Source organism: Manis javanica, chromosome 6, assembly GCF_040802235.1.
Source record: "Manis javanica isolate MJ-LG chromosome 6, MJ_LKY, whole genome shotgun sequence".
Lineage (NCBI taxonomy): Eukaryota > Metazoa > Chordata > Mammalia > Pholidota > Manidae > Manis > Manis javanica.
This window is the reverse complement of record NC_133161.1, coordinates 6,926,762-6,951,890: the sequence shown is the minus strand read 5'-3', so window position 1 is coordinate 6,951,890 and position 25,129 is coordinate 6,926,762. Positions and strand designations below refer to the sequence as shown.

At 46.0% G+C, this 25,129-nt stretch overlaps 1 protein-coding gene across 1 annotated transcript in view; it reads left to right on the top strand.

Moving 5' to 3' along the window:
• CNTNAP2 (contactin associated protein 2) overlaps positions 1 to 25,129 on the top strand; it is a 1,951,112-nt gene that overhangs the window by 1,894,004 nt on the left and 31,979 nt on the right. The window contains exon 22 of the mRNA XM_073239854.1: positions 19,198 to 19,437. Coding sequence (XP_073095955.1) covers positions 19,198 to 19,437 — 240 coding nt within the window. The remainder of the gene's footprint in view (positions 1 to 19,197; positions 19,438 to 25,129) is intronic.

Here is a 25,129-nt window from a genome sequence, read left to right as displayed (position 1 = left end):
ATGCTAATAGTTCGCCAAGCTGACCTTCCTGTGCAGCTAACGTCTATAACGTCACTTAATCCCGGGCCAGGACTCTTCCTTTATGGGAAATACGCCTGTTCTCAATCTCCATTTACCATTCTGCTCCCAGTTATTCAAGGACTCTGAACCTGAGAGCTGGAATATGAAACCAGCCAGAACAGAGTTCCCGTATGTGAACACCAACAGGAAATTCTCTGCCTCAACCATTAGGAATCCCTCTGGCAGTCCCTCGTGCCAGGAATCAACATCGACTTATCTGGCGTCATATCATTCTTCCAGAAAATTCTACATAATTGGGGAACAAAGTTATATACTGTAGAATTAGAGTAGAGAGGGACAGAATCCAGCAAAGGACTGTGTCACTAAGGAGAGTCACTCTATGTGCCACACCAGTCATCAGAGTGAACATCGATGGCCCTGACATCAGTAAACAGTATGGCAAGTACTTAATGGAACTAAGTCTTGGTTGTCTCATCTAAAAGATGGAGATGCTAATACTTCCCACTATTATTTCACTTTGAAAGGATACCTCTGTGTATATGTACTTACGTGCACATAGACTATACTGACATTTGTACTTTTTTAGTGTTCACAACTTCAACTTTTAAAAATTGTCCTATCTAAAAGGCAGCATTGATTTCCTTACACGTGCACTTTTTTTCTATTTCACTTGGCCATGACCTTTCCACCACTCTTATAAAATCAGCCATAAAGGACTAGAAGTTTAAAAAATTATGTTAAAATATTTCACGTGCACTCACAGTGACTAGGCTTTCGTCAGCCCATGAACTCACGGGAACAGTCACCAGGAGTTTCAGCATCAAAACGAGTAACACACATGGGAACTCCGGCTCCCGGCGGTCAGGCTGCCGCTGAGCGGCTCTGAGTGCCGCCGCCTCTTGCCTGAAACCCGGCTTAACCGAGACCTGAGAGGTGAGCATCCCAACAGCAGAGCCCCCTTGAGAGAATGCCAGTGTTTATTACCTGTTAACCAAGCAGTACGGTATCCTTTATTACTTTGACTTCCCTGGCTTTGTATTTTCCTGGCATTTATGAGCATTTCTCCCTATTTGCCAAACCACAGCAGATGAAAACCAGGGTTTTAGAAGTGTGTTGGTTTATACGTGAAGCCCCCACTGAGTCACCACCTTGCCCTTTACCCCCTGTGTGTCTTCTGGCCTCAGCACCCCTCCCTCAGCGTGGCTGCCAGAGGCTCACCCTGACTCCCCACCTTCGGTGTCTTCTCCAGTCTGTCTCACCCACCCATGCCAAACTGATCTGATTGGCATACATGTCTGATTAAATCTTTCCCATGCTCATCAATTTTGTTATGTGTGTTTTACCACAATTTAAAAACATCTTCGGAGATGCTCCAGGGCCTAGCAAATCTAGTGTAAAATGAACTGAAACCTCAGGCTGTGCACAACACCTGCCCCCAAATCGTTTTCCCTACGTTACCCAGCACGCTCCCATCCCCGTGGCACTTCCTGTCCCACACATGCCCAGTTGGTTTCCTTGCTGGGGGTTGGGGGGCGGCGGGTATGCCCGCCTTCCTCTCTCCAGCCTCCTCCGCTTTCCACACTGTACTCTGGTTCAGGGGCCTTTTCCCCTGTCACCTCCTGCTGTCTTCTCCGGACCCTCTTTGCCCCCATCCAGATCTACAGCTCTCTCCTGGGCATGTGCATCTTGCCTTTGATATGCTGCCCTGGCTAATGTTTACTGTTGACCGTGAGATCCCTGCAGGGGGTTGTGGCTCACCTGTGTCTCTCTGCTCATGGTGCCTAACACAGGGCCTGGGATCTAGAAAGTATCAGTAAGTATTCCTGATCTCAACTAAACATCTGTGTGCACATGGAGGAATTTTCATTAAGCGTATGCATATAAAATCAAAGTATTGCTTTATTGTTAGTGTGTGGATGTTTGTATACAGAAAATTCAAAACAAGTATTCAGACAAGCAGGAAGTTGTATAATTATGAGAAACATATCTTATCCACTCATGACCTGCAGAGCCCAGATTTCAGGCACTGTGTGGTGTCTTTTCTGAGAAGCTTCCAGCATCTAACAAGGGAGAAACCTGTGGTCACATGACTGGAACAGGCTCCTCTGGGGAGGCCAAAGGGCTGGGCGCGAATCCAGCCAGAGGTGGGTCAAGGCAGGTGGACCCGTGTGTGAGCGGGGATGTGAGTGGACAACAGGCCTGGGTCAGAGCAGCAAGGGTCCTGTTGATCATTTTGAGGAGCATGATCTTCCTAGGAGAGTCAGCGTTGAAGGGGAAAGAGGGGGTCCTGTCGGTGTCTTAGAAGCAGTCCTCCGAGGGCAGGGACGAGTATGAATGGGGAAGCCAGGCAGAAGGGCAGGTCGCCCAGAGGCTCCCTCTGGAGGAAGTGACAGGACGCAGGCTCCAGTGGGAACGGCAGCCAGGGGGGATTTGAGACCTGGGGGATCTGATGCAGGAGAGGGCGGCTCTTGGGTGAGGGGCACTGGCCAGCCCCTCGGCCAGCCAGCAGCGTGCAGTGGTCCCATCTGCTTACTGGGGCACCCAGGCTGGAGAAGCAGCGCAGGTAGAAATTGCAGTGAGGGTCTCTGCACTTCCGTCTCACTTCCTGGAAATAGAACTGGCCCCCCTTGGAAGTGCCTGTCAGCTTTCATGTTTCCTGCTTTCAAACACAGGACCAGACATGCATCAGAGATGATCAGAGTCATGATGGGAGTAACAGAGGGTTAAGCTATTTAACATATTCATGCAAACCGAGAAGGAAGATAATAAGCACCTCTTTTCCAGAGGAGCTGCAAGAATTAAAGAAGTTAATGCATGTAAATTGCTCAGCACAGGGCCCTGAATAAAATATGTGCTCAAGATGTCAGCTATTGCGATTATTGCCTCCCTGTATTTACGTATTGCTGAGGAGGGAGGAGAAGGTATGTAGGCTCCTCAGCACACCTAGAATATGCTACACTAGCAACAGGCAAAGCCTCCCTTCTCAAGTACAGACAAGGACACTTCAGTTCACGTGCACATTCTGTATGAATTAGAAGGAAGTGTTTTATCTTTATAGGAAGATCTGGAAATTCTGCTCTTACATCAAGAGTGACTTGCATGTGACATCCTGTTCACCTATGGGCTGTTGTCACAATTCAGAAATTAAAGGTGCAGACAGTTCAGTTGCCAGGGAGATGGAACATTTAAATGATCTTTTGGAAGTTTCTTTTAAGGAAAGTTTGTCTTTCCTTTTGGAAGACCCTCAGAAAACAAAAAACTCATTCACCAAGATAGTTTCAACTTATTCAACTTTCAGGGATTTTGTGTAAAAAGAGGAGAGTTTTTGAATTCCATTCATATAAATTGCCTGAGAGAAAATACTTCTCACTGCCTTGGATATATTGGAAATCTTGTTGGGTGTTAGTGTTACATTTTTAGGGTGCTCAGTTGCAGACATAATGCCTTTGGAGGTGTCATCTTTAAAGATTTGTCATTTCATCCTTAATTGAGGACTTCTCCCCAGATGTGAAAAGTGCAATACAGTTTCTTAGTGAAGGGAATCTTCTACTGGGCTTCAGTAGCTTCCAGGAGAATCCACAGGCCTCCTTTACAGCGTCGGCACGTACTGCACTGTAGCAACCAGGGGTCCCAGGCCTGCGAGGGAAGGAGATGTACCTTTAATTGGAAGGACAGGATGCTAAACCCCGATGCCCTGCAAACGGAACAAGCGGCAATCCCTAGCTCTGTGATTTGGAGTAAACCCATGGACTCCAGGCCTCATCTGGACCAAGGCCATTTCCTCCAACTCAAATTAAGCATCTGGGACTGCAAACTCTCCATAAGATACAGAGAAAAGTTGGAAGCAGGGAAAGGAGGAGAAGAAGGAAGGGGAGAAACAGGAACTCACATTCTACTAAACATTTGGGTAATAAAAAGCAAAAACAGAAAACTTCTCTAAACCAAGAGTCTACAGATCAACACCCACCCACTGCAGAAAGCGTGCCAACCCCGAGATAGGAAAGGGAGATGCCCACGGATAGGAGGAGTGTCAACAAACCCCTATAATTACTGAATCAACTTCCCTGTAAGATTTCACTTTACAGATTCTGAGTCTATAAAAGCGTTTGGGCACCGCATGCAGTGGGCATGGGCGAGTAGGCACCCCAAGCCTCCAGAAGTGACCCCAGAGAAGACCACAATGATCCCTTCCTCTGTTCCAATATTGATGGGGAAAACACTATTTTTATTAGTTTATAAAGGGCTTAAGAATGTATGAATTAAGTTCAGATAAGCAAAAAGATGCATTGTTGTTTTAATTTCCTGAGGTACATGTGATCTCATCCAGAGGCCCTCATTTCTATGTTCTTTGTTTGGGTTATGGAGAGAGTTGAATGTGCACTCAAAGTTAACTAGGTATCTCACTTTACTGTTTCTTTTAGGCTAATTCGGGCTTTCTGGGGCAAATGCTTAATTTCTCCACTTCCCTGTCTCATTTCCAGGACGGCAAGGGGACCTGCAGTTACATGCAGTCTGCAAAGTCAGTCTTAGTTTCCTGCAGCTGCTGTAACAAGTGCCACAGACTGCAAGGCTTAGAACAACAGCACTTTAATCTCCTGTGGTTCTGGAGGCCAGAATTCTGAAATCAGGTGTCAGCAGGGCTGGTTCCTGGCTTCTGGGAGTTGCTGGCAATCCTTGATGTCCCTTGGCTTGTGGCAGCATAGGCTTGAATCTCTGCCTCCGTCTTCCCGTGGTGTTCTGCCTGTGTGTGTCCCTGTCTCTTCTCCTCTTCACATAAGGCCCACCTTGGTCACATATGACCTCATCTTAACTTCATTACACGTGCAAAGACCCTATTTCCAAATAAGCTCATGTCCACAGGCACCAGAGTTGGGACATCAACATACCATTTGGGGGGCACCACTCAACCCATGGCAGGGTGCTTAGGGGTCTTTGCTCCGGTGGCTGGTGTGCTCTGATCACTACATTTGTGTCTGCTGAGGTGTTGAGGTTTGGGGGATGTCACACTGTAGATTACTAACAGCCCTGGTCCCACCGCATCCCTCCAGTCGCCTGGCCCCAGGCCTCTGTCAGCCCCCCAACCTGCCAGCGTCTGGGCTGTGTGCATACCGCAGGGCTACAGGGCTGCCTCAGGCCATGCCACAAACAAGTGAGGCTGTCTCACCAGGAGGATTCCGCGGTGCCCACATGCCAAGTGGGTGCAGTTCTGTGAGCAGGGAGTTTGAGAGGCCACCAGCCTGCACCTGGGCGAGCAGAATCCGCCCCCGTGTTGCTCCCCTGGGGTCCCCATCATTACTGTCCTTCTGTCTGGAATGCTTTTCCCCTGCGTAAATACCTGGCCTCCCTTAAGTTGATTCCGAACTCACATGTCACCTCAGCAGTGGCCTTCCCTGATTGTCCTGTTCAAAATACCACCTCTCCCACTCCTCTGTCGCTTTCCCTTCTTCAGGGTTCCCAGTAGAATACACCGCAGAGCACCAGGCTTTCCCTAAGGACAGTAACGGTGTTTTACTTACTGCCAAGCTGGTTTTTGAGCTCACCCCAAAAAAGTAGCTCTCATCTTTCATTTATTCATCCAGTCGTTAATTCACATGACGAGCAATCTTACTGTCCAGCATATTGTCAGAATGTACAATATTATAAGAAGTTGAAATACAGGCCTTGAAGGTTGGAACTGTCTTGAAGGTTATACCAAATCCCTATCACCTAGCACACAGTAGTTCTTCAATAAATCCTTGTATGAATGAATGAATGAATGAAGAGTCCATGAGAAAGTTAACCTATGTAAGACTTTCATCTCAATCTTGCTATAAAATTAGAAGTGTTATTTTGCCATAGAATCTCACCCAAACCAATGAGAACAAGTTGTACAAACAGTAGATAGCTTCATGGCTAAAGACATGTCATCTTTTGAAGAAGATGACTTTTTTTTAAATGATTCACCAATTTAAAAATGCTGGCAGAGGTAAATATGACTTTCAAGAAGGAGAGAATCAAGTGGCTTGTGATTTCTAGCTACTCTTGCAGAAGGGCAGCTGTGTTACTGAGTATAGTAGCCTTGTTTTCACTCCACCTTTGTAAGAGGCAAATGACAAAAAAGAGGTGACTTCAGGCCCTTATTCAAAATGCAAAATCCAGGGCTACTTTACAGCTGTCTCCACAGCACATAAAAACAGTGTTTCCCATCAAGCCCAAGCCATCAAGAAAAGTCATTTAATGTGCCCCCAGCAGGTGCCAGCACACCCATGAAGCCCAGCAACCACAGTTCCTAGGCCCATAATGCTTTTAGGGACCCATGAAAATGGTTTCATTTCTTTTAAAATGAAGAAGAAAAAAATTAACTTGTAGGTGGAAGAGATGTTTTAATACAGTATATTAATATATTCATCTTGATACCAACACAGTCCTGAAGTATCATGTTTGATTTTTGTTAAGAGAGGAAGGGGTCCTTGAGGACAGAGTGCCTAGGGCCTCTGAAAGCCATGCTGCGGCCCTGGCTACCCACCTGCCGTGCTTGGGAACACCTTCCGGAGAGATACTCAGAAACACTGAAATGTGCTCATGCCAGAAGAGTTAAATCCTGTTACTCAGAAAAACATTTTTTCCAGACAGATTCATTTTTCCCAAAATGCCTAGGATTCACAATAACATTTTAGAAGAGAGCTTAATGCACTCGCCCCATGAAATACTTTAAGCTCCAAACCTCTCTGAAACAAAGCACACAGGATGATAGAGAGAGAAATGAGAAATGCATCTTCTTCAAGCTGCTGCAGCCACTGTAATTTGCACCTTCTGAAGTGAGGACAGAAGCGCCTTTGACATGTACAGGCAGCTAGAAGAGAAGCAATAATAATAGGACTCGAATATGCCCAGCTGGGAAAATAAGCATGCAGCTCGCGCAGTCAGAGCCAACAGGGAAGGCCCCCAAGCAACCACTGCGCAAAGAGTCCCTTGCTCTTTGTTAAAAAGAAAATGGAAAACAACAGCCCTCTAAACCCCACCTGAGTCATAGAAGTCACTTGATTTAGGTAAGTTAGAGACAGATGCCAGTGCAGGGCCTGTTCATGTTAGCTTTGCTTTCCTGTATCTTCTGCACTTGGAACAGTTTAGGCTGGGCCATCAGGGCAACAATTCACAAGGGGGTGGAGCTTCAGTTATGGTGGATTATCTGAAAGTTGGGATAGAGAACATCTGCCTTTCCTCCAACTCTGTCATATGACAGTTTCAAGCATGGTGGCCGTCTGCTGTAAACACCTGTCTTGCCAATGGGTTTCAGCCCCAGGCAAGTTCACTATGGATTCAGTGTGACCAAAGAAATTGACAGCAAAATGTTCTTGGGGTGAAAGGGTTAGACCCAACTTTATTTCCAGGTGGCAGGTCAGTCACTAGAATCCCATTCACTCAGAGCGAGTCTGCAGGCAGCAAGCCGGTCTCTGCCTCTGGGCCCCTCTGTCCGCACAGCCATCCTCTGGGCCTCTGAACAGTCATGCCACACAGATGTTCTCTGGGTCTCTGTCCTCTGCTCTCCTGCAGCCTTGCAGCCGTGCCACCGTGTCGCACCCAGAGCAGTGGGCAGAGCTCTTTTTATAGAGTCAGCAGCCATGTATTGCCCACAGGTGTGCAGTGAGCTAGTCAACCAGGGCCAGGTGAGAATCCTGGCCACAGGAACTCTCATTTTATCGACAACACCCTAGTTTATTTCACTGCCTTTTTCAAAATGCTCTGTCCTGAACCAAACACCTCTCTGAGCTTATTCTGAACACAAGAGGGAACAGTCTCAGAAACCATGTCCTAGATTTGAATCTAGACTTCATTTTCCCTCGACTCAAGCACATCTCACTCTGAACTCCTCAGTGACTTGTAATTACATACCCGGGTCCTAATTGGGCTGGGCTGAGGATGGAGGGGAATGAGGGGAGGGTGCCTGCTCTTAACAGGTGTGCCCTATACAACTTGATATTGAAGGTGATTTAGGGGAGGGCAAAGGTGGGGTGGTATTCCCAGCTGTGGAAGTCCAGTATTTGTTTCTGCTAAACTTTTCTAGTCGGATCCAGGCTGTCACTGCAGCGTCTCAAAGTCCCTTTGGCTTGCAATCCTATCATTTTATAGACAAATGCCATGTGACCCATTGGTCAATGGGCCGTTGAGATCCTAATCCAAAATAATAAAACAATAATGTTGGCCTGGCGTCATTCCACTAAATCCAAATTAATAAAATAAAAATGTTGGCCTGGCATCATTCCACTAAAATTCTCCCCTGGAGCCAATTTCTACCCATTGATCAAATTCCACCCACAGTTCAACTCATTATAGATCTACCTTTGAAATGCCACCCTTACTGTTATGAGCCCACCCATATCTGTCTTGAGCATGAAGATGCCATGAGACTTAGTAAATTGCTTTGCTGAAATGTACATAGATAGCCTCGCTGCATTCTGCCAACCTAGTCGGCTATACTCCAACCTGAAAAGAGATGAGTTGGTTTGAAGGTACAGCAGAGAGAAAGGTGTTGGGGGAGAAGCATACTTCTGTACCCACAGACCTACCAGCCCACAGCTAAACTCCAGTCTGTGTGGCACCCAGGGTGGCTGCAGTTCTAACACTCGGACTCGTAACAGTCCACCCAGCTCCTAGTGCGGCCTGAAAGCATTAGGTTTTGCCTTCCAAATTCATTTCATATGTCAGGGGCCCAAGATTTGAATTCTTTCTTGTTTTAATTATGGAACCTTAATTAATCACATTAATTAAGCAAACGGAGGCCACACACCCCAGAGCACTCTGGCAGTGGCTTCCCCCTCTCCTGCGTGAGTGAGACGGGGCTCATTGCTAAAGGAAAACCACTGTGTTCAGCCCCGACCTCGGTGTCCGTTTCCTAATGCTGGAATATTTACGCTTTTGCACAGTCTTGCCATCAAAGGATTTTTTTCTCTTGGGTGAGACAGCTTTAAAGGCCCCCTGGGATGGGAATTATAATACAGTGAGAACAAAGGAAGGAGACCACTTTTTATTTCATTGAATCATTCAATCTGACATTATCTGAAACTACAGAAATTTGTTACCACCCTTTTCCTAGCCCATTTCTATTTCCATTTCCGCTGCTAACAAGTTGAAATGCAAAAGCAAAAGTGAAATGAAACTCTGAGTAAGAAGCAGGTCTGTCCATCGGCAGCTCAGGCAAACTCAGGCCACATGTCCGTGTTCTGTCCTCCAACAGCAGCTAGGACACAGCTTTTACTTGTTTCTAAAAACCCAAAGCCCAGCACCCAGCGCTGTGGTGTGACAGACAGGTCTGTCCATTTTTCTGGAAGTTCTTGTTTCTTTCAGCAAAGCCTGTTATTCTTAGCCCTGAAAAGTCATTCTCTGTAGGAGGACCCCTGAGTCTGCAGAAAAGAGGCGCCCAGCTTTCTGTCTTACGTCTGACAACTTGCAAGATTCAGGAAAAAGTAGAAAACTCATCTTTCAGAGGTGTTATGTTCTGTTAGGATGCCGAATGCCTGGTGCTTTGAATACCTTCCTTTCTGTTTTATAATCACAACTGTATTATATTAATCAGCAATTAATCAGTTCACAGTTTTAAGACTAGGTTGTAGGAAGGGAAATAACAATTCCAACTTATATATAATCTCTCCCAAGAGTTCAGGGACTGTAATAAGTTTATACCAACAAAAATGTAATACTTTGACCTTCTTTGTAAAATGGTGTAGTAGGCTAGCATCTGCACGTCAAGATATTTCTTTCCATTGCTGTTTCTGAAAAAATCCAGTTTTGTTTAATCAAGCTTTAGCAAAAGATTTTCAGAGACAATGCAGGAGAAAAGGTTTCTGCCGCTCCCAGCAGATGGCTCTTTGTAACTGAGTTATCATATGTTGTGGGTCAGGAGCTATTTAAATGACACCTGCATATTTTAGTCCTGCCTTCCTTCATAAGAAAGGAAAGCATATAATAAATACAATGAAGTTTCATTAGTGTCTTTCTTTCAGGGATTAATACAATGTCATAGTTTATAATTATATGCATCAGTTATGTATATGGACGTAATTCTAGTTGTGCATCTTTGGAACAAGAAACTGGTGAGGAAGATGTCACTGATCAAAAAATTAAGCCTGTAGGCAGGGATCTGACATGGAACCTAGATTCCGACATTTTGATGCCCTGCCTAATAGTTACCGTACAATCATGTTCAAATTGAGGAATGAGGTTTATTTGGTTTTATTTTGACTTACCAGATTAACGCTCTTGGCTTTTTTTGTTGGGTTTTTTTTTTTTTTTTTTTTGCTTTCTTTTGGTTATGGCTAGTTCTCATTTATTTATTCCATTGTCCCTTTCAGGCTGCCATCCATTACAACTGTGGCCAAATGGAAAAACGGTAGCCAATCTTATCCACATCCAGCTCTCCTCTCTGTGGAGACAGGGAAGCTCAGGGGTCAAGCCTGAGAGTCAAAATTTAGGATGGCAGCCACCCCAGCAGGTTTCCAAGTGTACATGAGGTGACCACTCACCAATCTCACCACAGTCTCATTTTCCAAGAATTATTTAAAAGTTCACCAGGCAGTGATTTCAGACCCACTTCCTACCTATTCAGGTAGGTCCCATATAATCACTGCTTCATGCTTGAGTGGTATTCAGCATTAATAGATGAGTGTCTGTTAAGAGCAACACAATAATATTTTCTATGATGAGTGCATTTTTAGTGAGGTAAACAGACTTCCAGGTAATAGCATTTCTGGAAATGAATATATAATGACCTGTTAGATCTAAATTTGCTACATCCCTTCCTCTTTCAAGGCCCATTCCACACCTGTTCACCCCATGAAGCGGAGAAACTTTGGCCCACAGTGAACTTTGCAGTACCTAAATTTCCAAAGTGCTTTGTCCCATCCCACACACACCCAAACCCTGAGTGACAGACTGTGTAGCAAAGAGTCTCAGGCACAGTCATGCGTGCAGTCACGGGTGCCTACGTTGTGCGGGACACTGTTGAGACACTGGGAAGAACTCAATCTCTGCTTTCAGGGAAGCTGTAAATCTAGTAAAGACATCGCTGGGCAGCAGAGTCTGGGAGGTCTCTCCCTGTGCTCTTGGCAAAACCTCTATCCTGACAGGGGGAAGGCTCTCAACTCTGATCAGGAAAGAATTCTCCATCAGGTCAAACAAGTGCTGCCAGCAAGAAAGGAACTCATTAAAGCAAGAGTTGATGCGAATGTGAGTGGTCATGCAGGCAGTAGAGAGCAAGGAAGAAGAGAGGGAAGAAAGAGAAGCTCATTGAACTCCTGCTTGGCGTGGGGGGAACCCTGGCCAACTCCTAAAGCCAGGGTCACCTGACATCCAGTGTCTGCCTGATCCACGTGGCACAGGGACCAAGTGCCTACCACCCCAGGATTTAGGGGAGCCGTGGAACACTGGATAGAGTGAGATCATGTTCTGAGAACTTCCACTTCCCTACCAGTCTGAAATAAAACAGGGAGGGAGGAAAAGGATTGTTTTAAGATAAGAAATATGAATGAAATAGCAAAGTAACAAAGACACTTAACACTGGAGGTGGAGGCTGGCAAGTTCTTTATCATGAAAAAGTTCAGAGGCAAGTGCAGTAGGGTGGCGCAGTAAGAAAGTTTATTTGATAGGACAATACTTACTCAGACCGGAGCGCCGGCGGCCTCAGAGAGGGTTTGGGGTTTGGGGTTTTATAGGGCCTTTGGGTAGGAGGCAGTATATGGCTTGATGTATCCAGGTGATTAATAATTCCTTTGATGTTTTGTCTTAAGAATGCGGTTATTCAGGTGACTATGCTGATCCAGATCTCAGCATTCTTTTCCCGTGTAGGTCTGCTCGAGCTCCAGAGGTCTGTCTCTCATCCTGGTTATGAAGTTGCTTATTGATTAAGGGGCTGAAGAAAAAGAACAGCATGTAGATTAAGTTAAAGAATAAACTGGGCCTTTTTCGCAAGCTAAGTAGCTTTTACTACGGCATGACCCTTGCCCCATTTCCCTGCTCTGTCTCAGAGGCACAGGTTTGGGTTCCTGGCAGGCGCGGATTGGGACGGACACACCTAGTCCAGGTGGTTCGATCCGGGAACAGGATCTGGGAGGAAGCCACTGGAGCTCTTTTGAAGGATGGGGGTGCCTCTGATGTTCTAAAGTGCTGCATAATCACAGGGACCAGAGAGGGCGGGGAGAGGATGGAACTCCAGGTAACAGAACAGAGGTGCTTACGGCTGAAAATTAAGGGATTTGGAGGAGCACCAAGTTCCTCCACAACAATATTCCTCAAAGAAGAGTAATTTGAGGACCAACAGCGTAATCTTTGCCTCCTCTGGTTACACTTTTGCCATTTCCAGTTACCTGCTCTACTGTTACTTACGTAATACTTTTCTTTAAATGGCCTCACCATTTGTGCTGAAATAAATTTATATTAAAAGGAAATTTTGTAGCAGGACCATAAAGGGAATTACCAGTATCGATTGCTGTAACAATATGTACAGTAAAAAATAGACATTGTGGAAATATTACAAGATTCTATACTGTTGCCTGCTGCAGCGTCCAGGCCTGAGGTCTGCTCTCTCTTTGTTAATAAGAGAAAATAGCAAATATCAGTGTGATCAGTAAAAAGTCCAGGCCCAGCCTGAGCCAACCTGAGACCCTCTTTAGAAGAATTGGAAGAGAACTGAGGAGGAATCATTTCTTCACCCTGTTATTTAGCATCCAGTCTGTGCATTACTTCCAGCCAGCCCTGGTGCCAGCAGTGGGGGGATCCCCCCCAGAGCAAAGGGGAGGAGTAGAGGGGGACAGGGCTTTGGGGCAGTTGTACCTGCAGCCTCTCCGGAGCAAAGGTGTGTGCTGCTAGGCCGGAACCAAGATCAGCCACCTCTATTCTTCAAGATTCTTAAAATTCTTAAAAAATCTGCCACAAATCCTGAAAAGGGTGACTTCCCTGCCCCTGGCACAGTGAGGGGCACACAAGAGATCCTTCTCAAAAGCCTTAAATCAGGTCTGGCTGACATTCTAAGATCTTTCAGTTCTGTTTCATAGAAAGTAAAAAATTAAGTGATGCTGCTTATCTCATAATATCACATCCCCTCCAAAAAAGAGAATAGATGGAAAACTCTAAAACATAAACGTAACAAAACTCAGCTGATGAACAGACCCCAGGGGACACCCAAGAGGACAACATAGATGAGTTTAGGCAGTCTCCAGGGAAAAACGAGAAAGCCCCATGGAGGAGGCGGCGTCCACGCGTTTGCCAGCCACAGCCGAGGCCTCCCGCGCCGTCTGCCCTGCGTGGAGCTGGCTGTTACCTCCCATGCACCTGCTCAGGTGCCCTCTTCTCTGCATTTCTCCCCACTCCTGCCTGTCACTTGGTTTTCAGCAACAGAGACAGTAAAGCTGGAAAGCAGGCTGATGCACTGTGAATGTAATTGCTGCATTCTCCTTAAACGTATTGTGAGCATTTCACTATAAGGTTTTACCCGGAATTATATCAGTATTTTAAGTGGGCTATTTTCTATAACCCTTATCGCTATAAATACAAGCCATTAAAGTACTAATTGCCGCTTGAGAATTTAATTTCAGGAGTGCTTGCTCTACGTTTCTAAAATGTGCTTTCTGTAGAGGAGGTTTCCCCTGAATTACACCTTGGCCAAGACATCTTCTGCAGAAAGCAATAAATCGTATTTTAATATTTGATTTCAGTATGAGACCAGTCCAATCAATTTTGCAGATTAACATAATTTACTTGTAATGAGCTCAAATGCACTAAAGTGATAGCTTTCCTATCATTTGTTAGATGTTCTTAAATTCAGATTTTTATTCCAGACAAGCATTTCCATAATTCGCTGGTGTTTTAATTGATGCTGGCAAATCTTTGACACCGATTCATGGCATTTTTGAAAACCTTACTGTTCAGTCACTAATGAAACAAGGCCCTAAAGCAGTATCTAATAGCCATTATTTAAATTGTTTTTAAGAAAAAAGACTTCATCGTGCCATTTCTATAGTCTCCGACTAGAAATGACAGAATCAAATGAATATAAAAACAACGTATTGTATTTTTCAGAGAGAAATCTGGGACAATACAAAACGTCTGACTTCTCTGTTGTTTAAATGAAACATAAATGTTTATTCATTGGCAAAGCCTTAAGTTCTGTAAGCCTCTGTTTTCTCATCCATGAAGTGGGAGTAATCCTATCCAGCTGCAAGGGTTGTTTGAAATACTGCATAAAAAATACTAAACACATGTACCAATTTTGAGTTATATTAGAAGCTCCTTAACACTGTTATCGTGTGGCCCAGAGATGGACCCACCTGGACCTGAAGAATCTCTGTCCCTTGTCACTCTTGCTCTCCACCCCAGGGGAGTGCATCTCAGCCAGGAGTCTTTACAGGCACATCAGCTGGGCGTGGAAAGCTGTCTGGCTTTGGGAATACTGATTTGTGTGTGTGTGTGCGTGTGTGAGAGAGAGAGACTTGCTGCCTTTCAGGAAAGGAGCAGCAGTTGAAACACTGGGGGTTTGGCTCAGTAGAGAGAAGACGAAGAAAGGGAAAAGGCTAAAGAATGAGCTGAGCACAGGACCCCCGGGAGGGTGGGAAAGCCCAGGTCCACCCCACAGGGTCACTGTCACGGCTGCGCCCCTGCCGTGGCCCTTTCTGCCAAAGCCCCCTGCGCCTCCCACCCTCCAGCCCCCCGGGTCCTGATGCACCTTCAGAACCCCTTCCTGCAGCTCCCCTCTGGCCGTCTGCCTTGTGTCCTCTCAGAGGGAGACACTCAGGAAAGCTCTTTAAGACTTGGGGACCCCATGTTAACTGGGACCCCTCAGGTAGACGCTACTTTGACACTGTTCGTTTTCTGGAGTGTGATAGGGAAGCTGTTGTCAAAGCCCAACAGGCAGCGAGCTGAACTCGGACAACAGGGTGCAGGGAAGAAAGGCGCCAGACAAGGAGAGCCGGGAGCTGGAGCGGAAGGTCCTGGCCTCCCTGTGGACTCACAAGCAGGGGTTTTTAGAGGGAAAAGCATGAGGGAGGGTCTCAGGACATGTGATGAACTCATAGGCATCTGACTGGTTGCGCATTAAGTCACAGTCTTAGTCATCAGTCCTGTGGGTCCAGCTAGTCCGGCGTCCCATCCTGCTGTGGGCATGGGGTCCATCTGGGGGACTCTCAGCTCCGGTGAAACAGCTCAAGGACATGGGACGAGACTTGATCTACAGCTCTCGAGGGGAATTGCAGTCCTGTGACCTTGATTTGCATCTAAGCTAAGCTATACCCTTGCCTCGCCTCGGCCCCTGCACACGCCCATGGCCCTGATCATCAGTAACTATCTACTCCAACTCCTGTACTCTGGCTTGGAGGGCTCAGGGCCATGGTGCAAGGAAAGTCCAAGGGGCTGCACCAGGGGGGTGCCTGCTCAGTTTCAAAGCTTGCCCTACTTAAATTTAGAAAGCTGTGTCAGGGCCGTATGAAAGGAAGCTGAGGTCAGAAGTTCCCTACCCAAATCTCTAGCCGAGGAAACAAAACCACAACTGATTCACTGCAGATTATATCATGGCTTGGCAAAGGCAAAAAGGCACCAGTGAAGAACAAGGTACTTTCCTGTCTGCAGCAGAGCCCTGCCTCGGCCCTATGGCAAGACGAAGAATCCCTGTCTTAGTCCAGGGAGTTTGCAGGGGCCCGAGGGGCTAATCCCATCATGTGCTCAGAGCAGTTGCTATATTGCCACTAGAATTATCTTTCTAATACAGTTCCCATCACAGTTCTCTGCAGCTGCAACATCTTTGATCTTCCTACTAAAATGCAAACCTGTTAACATGGCATTCAAGGCTCTTCCCAATCTGGCCCTGAGCTCTGACCCCATCAGACTCCCAGAACATAGGTCCCAGAACGTAACAAACCTCATAAAAAATTCAACCTGGAGTTCTCTTTCCTTCCCTTCTCAAGACCTACCTCTACAGAAGATAACATTGGCAAGGATGTGAAGAATTAAGGAGAAGGTGGAATGGTGCATCCAATATGGAAAATGTGTGGAGGTTCCTCAAAAATTAAAATAGAACCCCCACATGATCTAGCAATCCCACTTCTGGTCACATATCCAAAAGAACTGAAATCAGGATCTCAAAGATACCTGCACCTCCACATTCGTTGCAGCATTATTTATGGTAGTAAAACCATGAAAACAAATGTCCATCAGCAGATAAATGGATAAAGAAAATGCAGTATATACACACAATGGAATATTATTCAGCCTTAAAAAAAAGGAAGTCCTGGGCTCCTCTCTCTGAGGTCGCCCACACTTTCTAAGTGCCATAGCCTTTTAATCTTAAACTTTCTCTCTCCAACCTTTCAGGGCGCCTCTCCTTACTGAGGAAATCCTGCCATTTCCTCTGACATGGATGAACTTGGAGGATATTATGCCAAGTGAAATAAGCCAGACACAGAAGAACAGATTACATGATCCCACTTACATCAGGAGTCTAAAATAGTCACTCACAGAAGAAGGGTATAGTGGTGGTTCCTAAGGGGCCACGGGGAGGGGCATTAGGCAGCGTTGGTCAAAGGGTACGTCATTTGACTTGGGCAGGAAGAACAAGTTCTAGAGATCTGCTCTACAGCATAGAGTTAACAGTAGTGTATTGCATACTTAAAAGTTTGTTAAGAGGGTAGATCTTAAGTGTTCTTATCACAGAAAATCAGGATCTTCCTAGTTCTAGTGTTTCTCTTCTGCAGCACTCTCCAAAGCCCATGCAAACTGGCTTCCCTGGTTTACCACAGAGTTTCATGATTTTACCGAATACATGGTGTCTCAGCTCAGAAAATTATAGTGGTTAAGCTCTGGGGTCAGTCTGCCTGGTCTCAGTAGCCAAGGCATCTTAATCATAAGGGTCCATTTCCTCAGACATTACATGGAGGTGATGGTCCTCCCTCTCCATAGGGTTGTTCTGGGAATTAAATGTCTCATTTATATAAAACATCTAGCATGTTTTAGGGGTTCAATAAATGTTAACTCTTGCCGTAACACAGCATTGGTTCAGGGGTATTAGTTGGCTGGCTGGTTACTTCTTCCCCAGCTAGGTTGTGAGTTGTTCGAGGCGAAGCTTTGTGTTTGTCTGTGTCTTCCCGCTACTAGTGATGGATTGAACTGAATTTGAACTGAATTGCATTGAGATCCGACCACGTGGCAGTGGCTCCCAGGCCCTTGATTCTTCCTTCTGGAGCCTTCCTCCAGGGCTGGACAGACTAAAAAGTTCTCCATTTATGGGCAAGAAGCAGCAGACAGAGCTGAGGCTGTTCGCAGTCTCCTGCCCCCACGACAACCATTTGGTCTGGTGCCTCAACCACAGGTGTAGCCAGACAGGAATTCAGGGAAGCAAGGGGCTGAAGTCTTGCTTCCCACCTGGGATCAGAGTCCCGTTGGGTCTCCTTGGCCTGAGGATGTTTCAAGGGAAGGCAAACGGCTGGAGGGAAGGGATGGAAACCAAACACCTGAACCGTTTGCATGGAAGGCGAGGTGGTGAACCTAAAACAAGGAGCTCTGGTGCTACACCAGGAGATGAAGCACGAGTTGCTGAGGAGCCTGCTGCCATGGATCGGCTCCTGCCCCTCAAGGAACCCTCAGGACAGCGACCGCAAGCTGCCTCCCCATCCCAAGTGGAGCACGTTCTAGCTCAGAGTCACAGACTGAAATTTGCTGTAGGAGAAAATTATAGAGTCATTAAAAATTATTTCCATACTTGTCTAAGTAAGACCCTATTAGAATCACCACAACTGCTATTCTTCATCATCCCCATTGTCTCATCTCTTCTGTTAGTCAAAATTCACATGAAACTACTGCAGGTCAGTTATTGAACTGATTCTCTGATGTGATGAATAATCCATACATCCATTTCTTCTCCCCCCAAGGCCTAAAAGCTCCCTTCCTCACCAATTTATTCTTTAATTAATGGGGAGTCAATTTTATACAAGACCACTTCACCTGTATTCATTCCCCAGCGAGAAACAACACCTCTGAATTTAGATTTTTTAAAAGTAGGTAGTATTCTGTTTTCCAAAACCCTGGTTTTTCAGTTTAAGTGGAATGGTAAATTTTTCACATCCTTGTCCTTCCATTTAAAAGGTAATTGTGTTAACATAATCTTCCAGCCAGAGTACAAGCTGCTGCGCTGTTCTCTGAGCGCCATCTGCCCGGCACCCGGGCCTACCGCACCGCACCATCATGGCCTGTGCCTGTGGTTCTCAAGCCGCAGCAGGCTGCACAACCGCCTGGACGCCTTGGAGAAACGCAAACGTCTGGCCCACCCTCTGTGTTTCTAACAAGTTCCCCAGGGCTGATGTTCCTGGTCCAGAAACCTCACTTGTGATCCCTGCTGGTCAGCAAGGTCCGGGGCTCCTTCAAGCGTTCATTTTTGCTGAGTATATTCTAAAACTTGGAGCTGCAGGTCAAAAAGAACACTTGCTTCTGCTGATTTAACCAGTGTGGTTATGTTAATTGAAATGGTACATTGGAAATGCCTCGACTCAACTCCCACCCGTGATCTGAGTGTTAGTTTAGAAAGTTGTTGAGCTTACAAACTGGGGGGAGGTGATGAATCTTAAATGTAAGTTTATGATTGAGTTGGGAAAGTTTTCTCACTCCCAAAACACCCATCAGATACTAGCCAGGATTCTATAAACCTCAGAATTCAGAGGGAATTGGACTCTGAAGAAAAGAATGCCCAATTATAGGCTATAGGAACTCTCTTTTCCTTTTTTAAAAAAATAATTCTGAAGGTGAAAATAAGAGAGAGGTACAAAATGGAACCATAATTTGCCAGGAGGGCTGAACAGAAAGCCTTGTTCAATATCTGTAAGAGAGAAAAAGGAAGGAGAAAAATCAGTCAGAACAAGAGACTGTTCTTAGTTTCAGCAGTATTACAAGATCCGGAAGGTAATCATGAGTATATTTTATTGTAACAAATATAGTCTTAGTCTCCTCACCCACCATGTCCTCTACTTACACAGAAGGTTCTTTAAAAGTGAAGCCTCCATCCCTAAGTCTTATTGAGTCATTAATATTTCGTATAAAAGAATATAACATCTTAAACTGAAACCTGAGAGCAAAATTCAGACACAAGCATTCAAAGACAAGTATATTTTACAGCTGGAATATAATGAGTAGGAGAAGATTCTTATTTTCTCTTCCTTTTTCTTTTAGAAACGAGGAAGATTGACCAAGAGATTCACAAATACAACACCCCAGGATTCACCGGGTGCCTCTCCAGGGTCCAGTTCAACCAGATTGCCCCTCTCAAGGCAGCCTTGAGGCAGACGAACGCGTCCACTCAGGTCCACATTCAAGGCGAGCTGGTGGAGTCCAACTGCGGGGCCTCCCCACTGACCCTCTCACCTATGTCGTCCGCCACCGACCCCTGGCACTTAGATCACTTGGATTCAGGTAAAGTCAAAAGTAGTCTTGGCCAGATTGCTTTATTTTTTTAAACCTCAGTTTCCTCATCTGCAAATGGGATTAATAACAGAACCTGGTTGGTAATGTTGTTGGAGAATTAAGGGAGCAAAGGAACCTCTGAGCCCAGGAGTGCTTACACATATCAAACACTCAAAAGTTACCGCCGTCTTTCTCAGTGCCAGAAGTAAATAAGTCAAAGGTCAGGATCATGGGCATTATTGACATTTCATGCAAGTGATACTGCGATGCTTGAACTGATGTCTGCGACATGACCGTCGGATCATCTGATTAATCACTTTCTCACCTTTGCCTTTAGGACTCTCATTTGCAGTCCCACAGTCCAGGTGCTAATGTCAGAAGAGAAGATTTACCTAAAGCAGTAAGAGATTCAGGTCCCAATACTCTTTTTATTTGAATAATCCCATAGGCTTCCACATTTTTAAAAGGTGCATTGTCCACACGACATTGAAGGATGGAGAGCCCATGGTTCCCGCTCTCTGGTCGACCCAGGCTGACCTTGGGCAACTCAGTCACCTCTCTAAGCCTCTCCTTCACCCGTAAGGTGCAGAACAGGGTGTGACCTCTAAGTGACCTCCACATCTAACATTCAGTGGGTCTCCAAAGCATCATATGAGCTGGCCGAAGGTAAATACAGGAAGGGGACAGTGGTGACAAGGCAGTGGGGGGGACCCGGGTTCCAGTTCCATCACTGCCTCTTACCAGCAGGTTAAATAGGGGCAGGTTCCTGACCTGCATAGAATTCTGAGTTCCACCTCATTGCCACCATTTTAGACTTGGGGAAACTGACCTTGTTCCTTAGAGAGGTGACCAAGTGCTAACGTGGGACAATGTATTTAAAGTATTTAGTGCAGTTATAGACATGTAGCAAGCTTTTAGAAAGTTTACCTGAATAATTTTAACAATGTAGTTATTATGATTATTGTTGCTATGATGCTTGACTGTCCAATAAAGGCTTCCAAATCCTGCTCTCACCCTGACTTCTAACTGGTAACAGTTCACCATGTAAGCATCATGTGTTTGGTGGCTTTTCACATATTCCGCCCCCTGGCCCGGTATGTATCAGGCTCAGTGCAGCTCTGGGGGTTGTGATGCATGTCAGGATTTGCAGAGCAAAGCTTTGTGCAGCTTTGAAAGAAACGACAGTCACCCCATAGCCAGAAGAGCCAATTTACAGATTAAACGATCCTCGTTGTTCCTCACACATGGATTCCTGTAATGGGAGGGCACCAAGTGCCAAGGGTACTTATGGAGAATTCCCTTTTATGCATGTTCTTAGGATTACACAGCAGGCTGGTTTTTCCTCATGGGCTGGTTTGAACAAAGAAAAGCATTCCTAATGTTGAAAGAAAAAAAAGTCAGAGTGAAAATAAGAGATGAGAAAAGACATATGTCAGAGTTACAAAGATTTCACAGATCAACTCCTCCCAGCACCAGAGTGGATGGAGACAGCCCATGATCTTTGAAATGCACAGGTTCTTAGGCTGTTACAGAAACTCATTGCATGAGGCCGCAGGCATGTGTGGTCAGCTGCCAAGAAGCTAGTTGCAGAAGCATTTAGATGCTACTTTGGACCAATATGAGCTCCTTTTCATTAAGCCTTAATTAGGAAAGTATTTGCTGTCGGGTCTGTGAGATACAGCTTTAGGGGCTAGACAATAAGTGAGTTTGTTTTTTTTAAATCATGCTTCATGCATGACAATGTCATCCTTTTGATTGATGTAATGAAACTGTATATAGGGAAGAGTCTGTTTCAGTTGCTGTTCAAATCAAGGTCTGCAACCCAGATATTATGGTAGGCCTTTACTGTATAACATGAGGTCCTGTCTTGCCAGTGGGTTTCAGCCCCAGGCAAGTTCACTATGGATTCAGTGAGACCGAGGAGTGACAGTGGAACATTCTTGCGGTGAAAGGGTTTATTACCCAGCTTGTTCTCCCGGCAGTAGGTCAAGCACTAGAGTTATGTCTGCATCCAGCAGTCGGCAGGTCTGTAACCCTCCTCCATCTCTGCCCGGATCCGCCCAGAGCCCTGGGCCGAGATCTTTACATAGTGACTCAGCCAGTAATAACTTATTGCCTACGGAAGTAGTAACCTAGCAACAAGCCAGTTACCTCATCAGGTAGTTGAGGTTCAGGTGAGGATCCTGGCCTTGGGAACTTCACTTGATCCACACTAGACCCCTCCAGGATTCTCGCCTCACAATCGACATGCTCTCAGTTTTCCTCAGTGGTCCCTGTGCAGGAAAGCTGGAGCATTGTAGCCAGATTCCGCAACAGCAACAGAGGATAACAACGACATAGAGATAAAAACAAAATTTAAGATACAACAAAATTTTGATACAGGTAGCAAAAGTTATAATAATCCTCAAGCCTGAGGAGGTTATTTCAGTTGTATTCAAAACCAGTTCTACTCAGATGAGTTCATGACACACAGTTAGTAGTGGTACGGATAGGGAGCTCCATGCACCCCAGCAAGTAGCAGGGTTTTTTTTCCTAGGGTGTGTGCCCAATCCACAAAGACCTTAAGGGCAATAAGACACGTGTTCTAATGACACCAACATAGGCAAATCTTGTCCATCAGGTACGATGCATACACGAGAGTGTGGTAAGACTGTAGCAGGAAGGGGGTCCCATCAGGTCTAGTATATCATAGCTTTACCCCTCTCCCTGTGGGGGTTACTGAAGGGTCTGTATATAGTGCTACTGGAGGTGCATGTACTGGCCATGATGATAAAACAAAACTCCCTGGTAATATGCTCCTACCTCCTGGCCATTCAGGATATACTACTGTGATCTTTGGGGGCCGCTCTGCTATTACTCCAGGAATACACAGGAGGCCAGCTTCCAGACCTTGTCCCCAGGGTGCCAGGAGAGCCAGCCATCATTGGTCCATGTGTCAAAATGCCCAAGGCCATGTCCCCTCAATGGAGTCTCCAGAGTTTAGTGCAATTGGTGCTGGCAGCAAGATACTACTTTGGTGGCCAAACCTCTGCTCCAACGATTCTTCCTTGGTTTGTACTTGCAGTTGTGTAGGGGAGGCAGCAATATGCATTAGCATGTCTACGGGGCTCAGGGCTCCCTTTCAGGGTTTCTTGTTCAAATGCCATAGCACTGTCCCTAAACGGACTGACCATCCCCACAGATTATTGGTGTCTGACTTCAGTCCAGATTTCAACAAACAGTTGTACCTCTCTATCATGCCTGCCACAGTAGGATTGTATGGTACATGTGTCTTGTCAGTGGGTTTCAGCCCTGGGCAAGTTCACTATGGATTCAGTGACAACAAACAATGACAATGGAACATTCTTGGGGTGAAAGGGTTTATACCCAACTTTATTCCCATGGTGGCAGGTCAATCAGTAGAATCCCATCCACTCAGAGCGAGTCTGCATGCAGCAAGCCGGTCTCTGCCTCTGGGCCTCTCTGCTCCCACAGCCACCTCAGCCTCTGTCCTCAGCACTGCCACCACTCCAGTCTCTGCTCTCCTGTAGCCATGCCACTGTGCCACCTTGTCACCCAGAGTACTGGGCGGAGCTCTTTATATAGAGTCAGTAGCAACGTATTGCCCACACGTGTATAGTGAGCTAGTCAACCAGGGCCAGATGAGAATCCTGGCCATAGGATCCTTCACTTTATCCACAACATGAAATTTCCATTTGATTCCCAACTGTTGCACCCATTCTTGTAGTGCATGTCCAGTAAAGTAGATGCCTTGATCACTCTTAATTACCTGTGGTCAGCCCTAGGCTGCAAAGAGATGCTCCAGGCCTCTTTTGGTTGTCTGTTGGTCTGCACAACTTGTAGGAAAAGCAACCAGAAGTCCGGTAGCTGTGTCCACACAAGTCATGGCATATTGGTACCCTTCTGACACAGGCAGAGGCCCAAAATAGTCTATCCGCCACCAGACAAGGGGTATTGGCCCCTTAGGTATTGTCCCATGTTGCTGTGAAACTCTGCTAACTTCTTCAAAGTTCCCCACTGACGGGCTACAGCCCACATTTTCTTTTGCCCTGCATGCAACAAACACCAATATAACCACTGGGCTATATCAGAAGCAGGCTTTCCTTCTAACCAACGTATCTGGGCCAGTTCATCTGCCTCATCATTTCCTGGGGATGCCAGGAGCACATGACCTGTCACATGATATACTGTAACTGTTTTAGTCTGACCATAGGTCCATAAGTCTCGCCACAATTCTTGGCCCCAAAGGGGTTGGTGACCAACCAACCAGTTGGCATGGTACAATATCGGTAGCCACAGGGTTAAGCCCCGATAGATGGCCCAGCTGTCAGTGCAGACAACACTGAGGAGGGCTCCTGGCTGATCACAAGCCACAGTGCCCACAACTCTGCCCATTGACTGCTCTTCCCCTCACCATCTTCCATCCATATTGTCTCAGTCTTAGGATGGAAAGCTACAGCCTTCCATTTTGGGGGCTTCCCACAGCTGGAGCCATCTGTGTACCATGCATCTTCGGGTATAGGGGCTCTTCCCTCCCAGTAGGGACTCTCTGCTACTAATGGTTCTGAAGTAAATTCTTCCTGTTTTTCACTAGTATATGTCACTGGCCCCAATAAGCATTGGAGTTCTCCACTCAAGCAGCTATTACAGAGGGCACTACACTGCTATAGGTAAGCACCCCACTTAGCCAGTGTGAGTGTTTGTGCCACATCACTCTTTGGCTTTTGGGTTCAGTCTCATACCCACCCCAAGATGGGATAGGTGGTTATTACCTTTATCGGGGTGAGTCCAGTGATGGGTTCTATAGCCAGCAAGGTGTGATACATGGCAGTCAATTGTTTTTCTATCAAAGTGTATCATACCTCTGCTCCTTTCCAGAGTTGCAACCAGAATCCAATAGTTTGGCAAGTTCACTCAAGCCACTGCCAGAGACCCCAGCCATAACTGTCTTCAGTCATATGAACATCCAGCTCACAGGGCCTTGATGGATCTATCACACTCAAGGCCCACATGGCCTTGACTGCCCGTTTTGCTGTAGTAAAGGCAGATGCACACGTCTCATCCCAGACCCACTGGTTGCCCTTTTGTACCAACTGGTATAAGGGCTTCAGAATTTGTGCCAAGTGTGGGATAAACACTGTCCAGTAGCCTAGAAGACCCAAAACTCCTGTAACAATGGTACAGTTGTAGGGGTAGGAAAGGCCTGTACTGTATCTATAACTGCTTCTGGCATAACGTTAGTTTTACCTACCAGATGACCCCCAAGAATTTGACTGACAAACCAGGTCCCTGAACCTTGGTGCTGTTCACAGCCCATCCTTTCTCCTGTAAATGTTGCAGCAGTCTAGGTGCTGCACCTTCTAGATCTGAAAGAGAATCGGACATGAGCGTGACATCATCAATATAATGGTACAGCCGCACCATTGGCGGTTTCTCCCATGTAGCCAAGTCCTGGGCTACAAGTCCATGACAGATGGTGGGGCTGTGGAGGTATCCCTGTGGAAGGACCGTGAAAGTTCATTGCCATCCTTCCCATGTGAAGGCAAACAGTTCCTGACTTTCCTGCTCAATTTCAATGGAAAAGAAGGCATTAGTAATATCTACAACAATAATAATAGTATGTTCCTAGTTCATGACTGAGGGTATCCATCAGGTCTGCAATAGAGGGGATGGCAACATGCATAGGGGATATGACTTTATT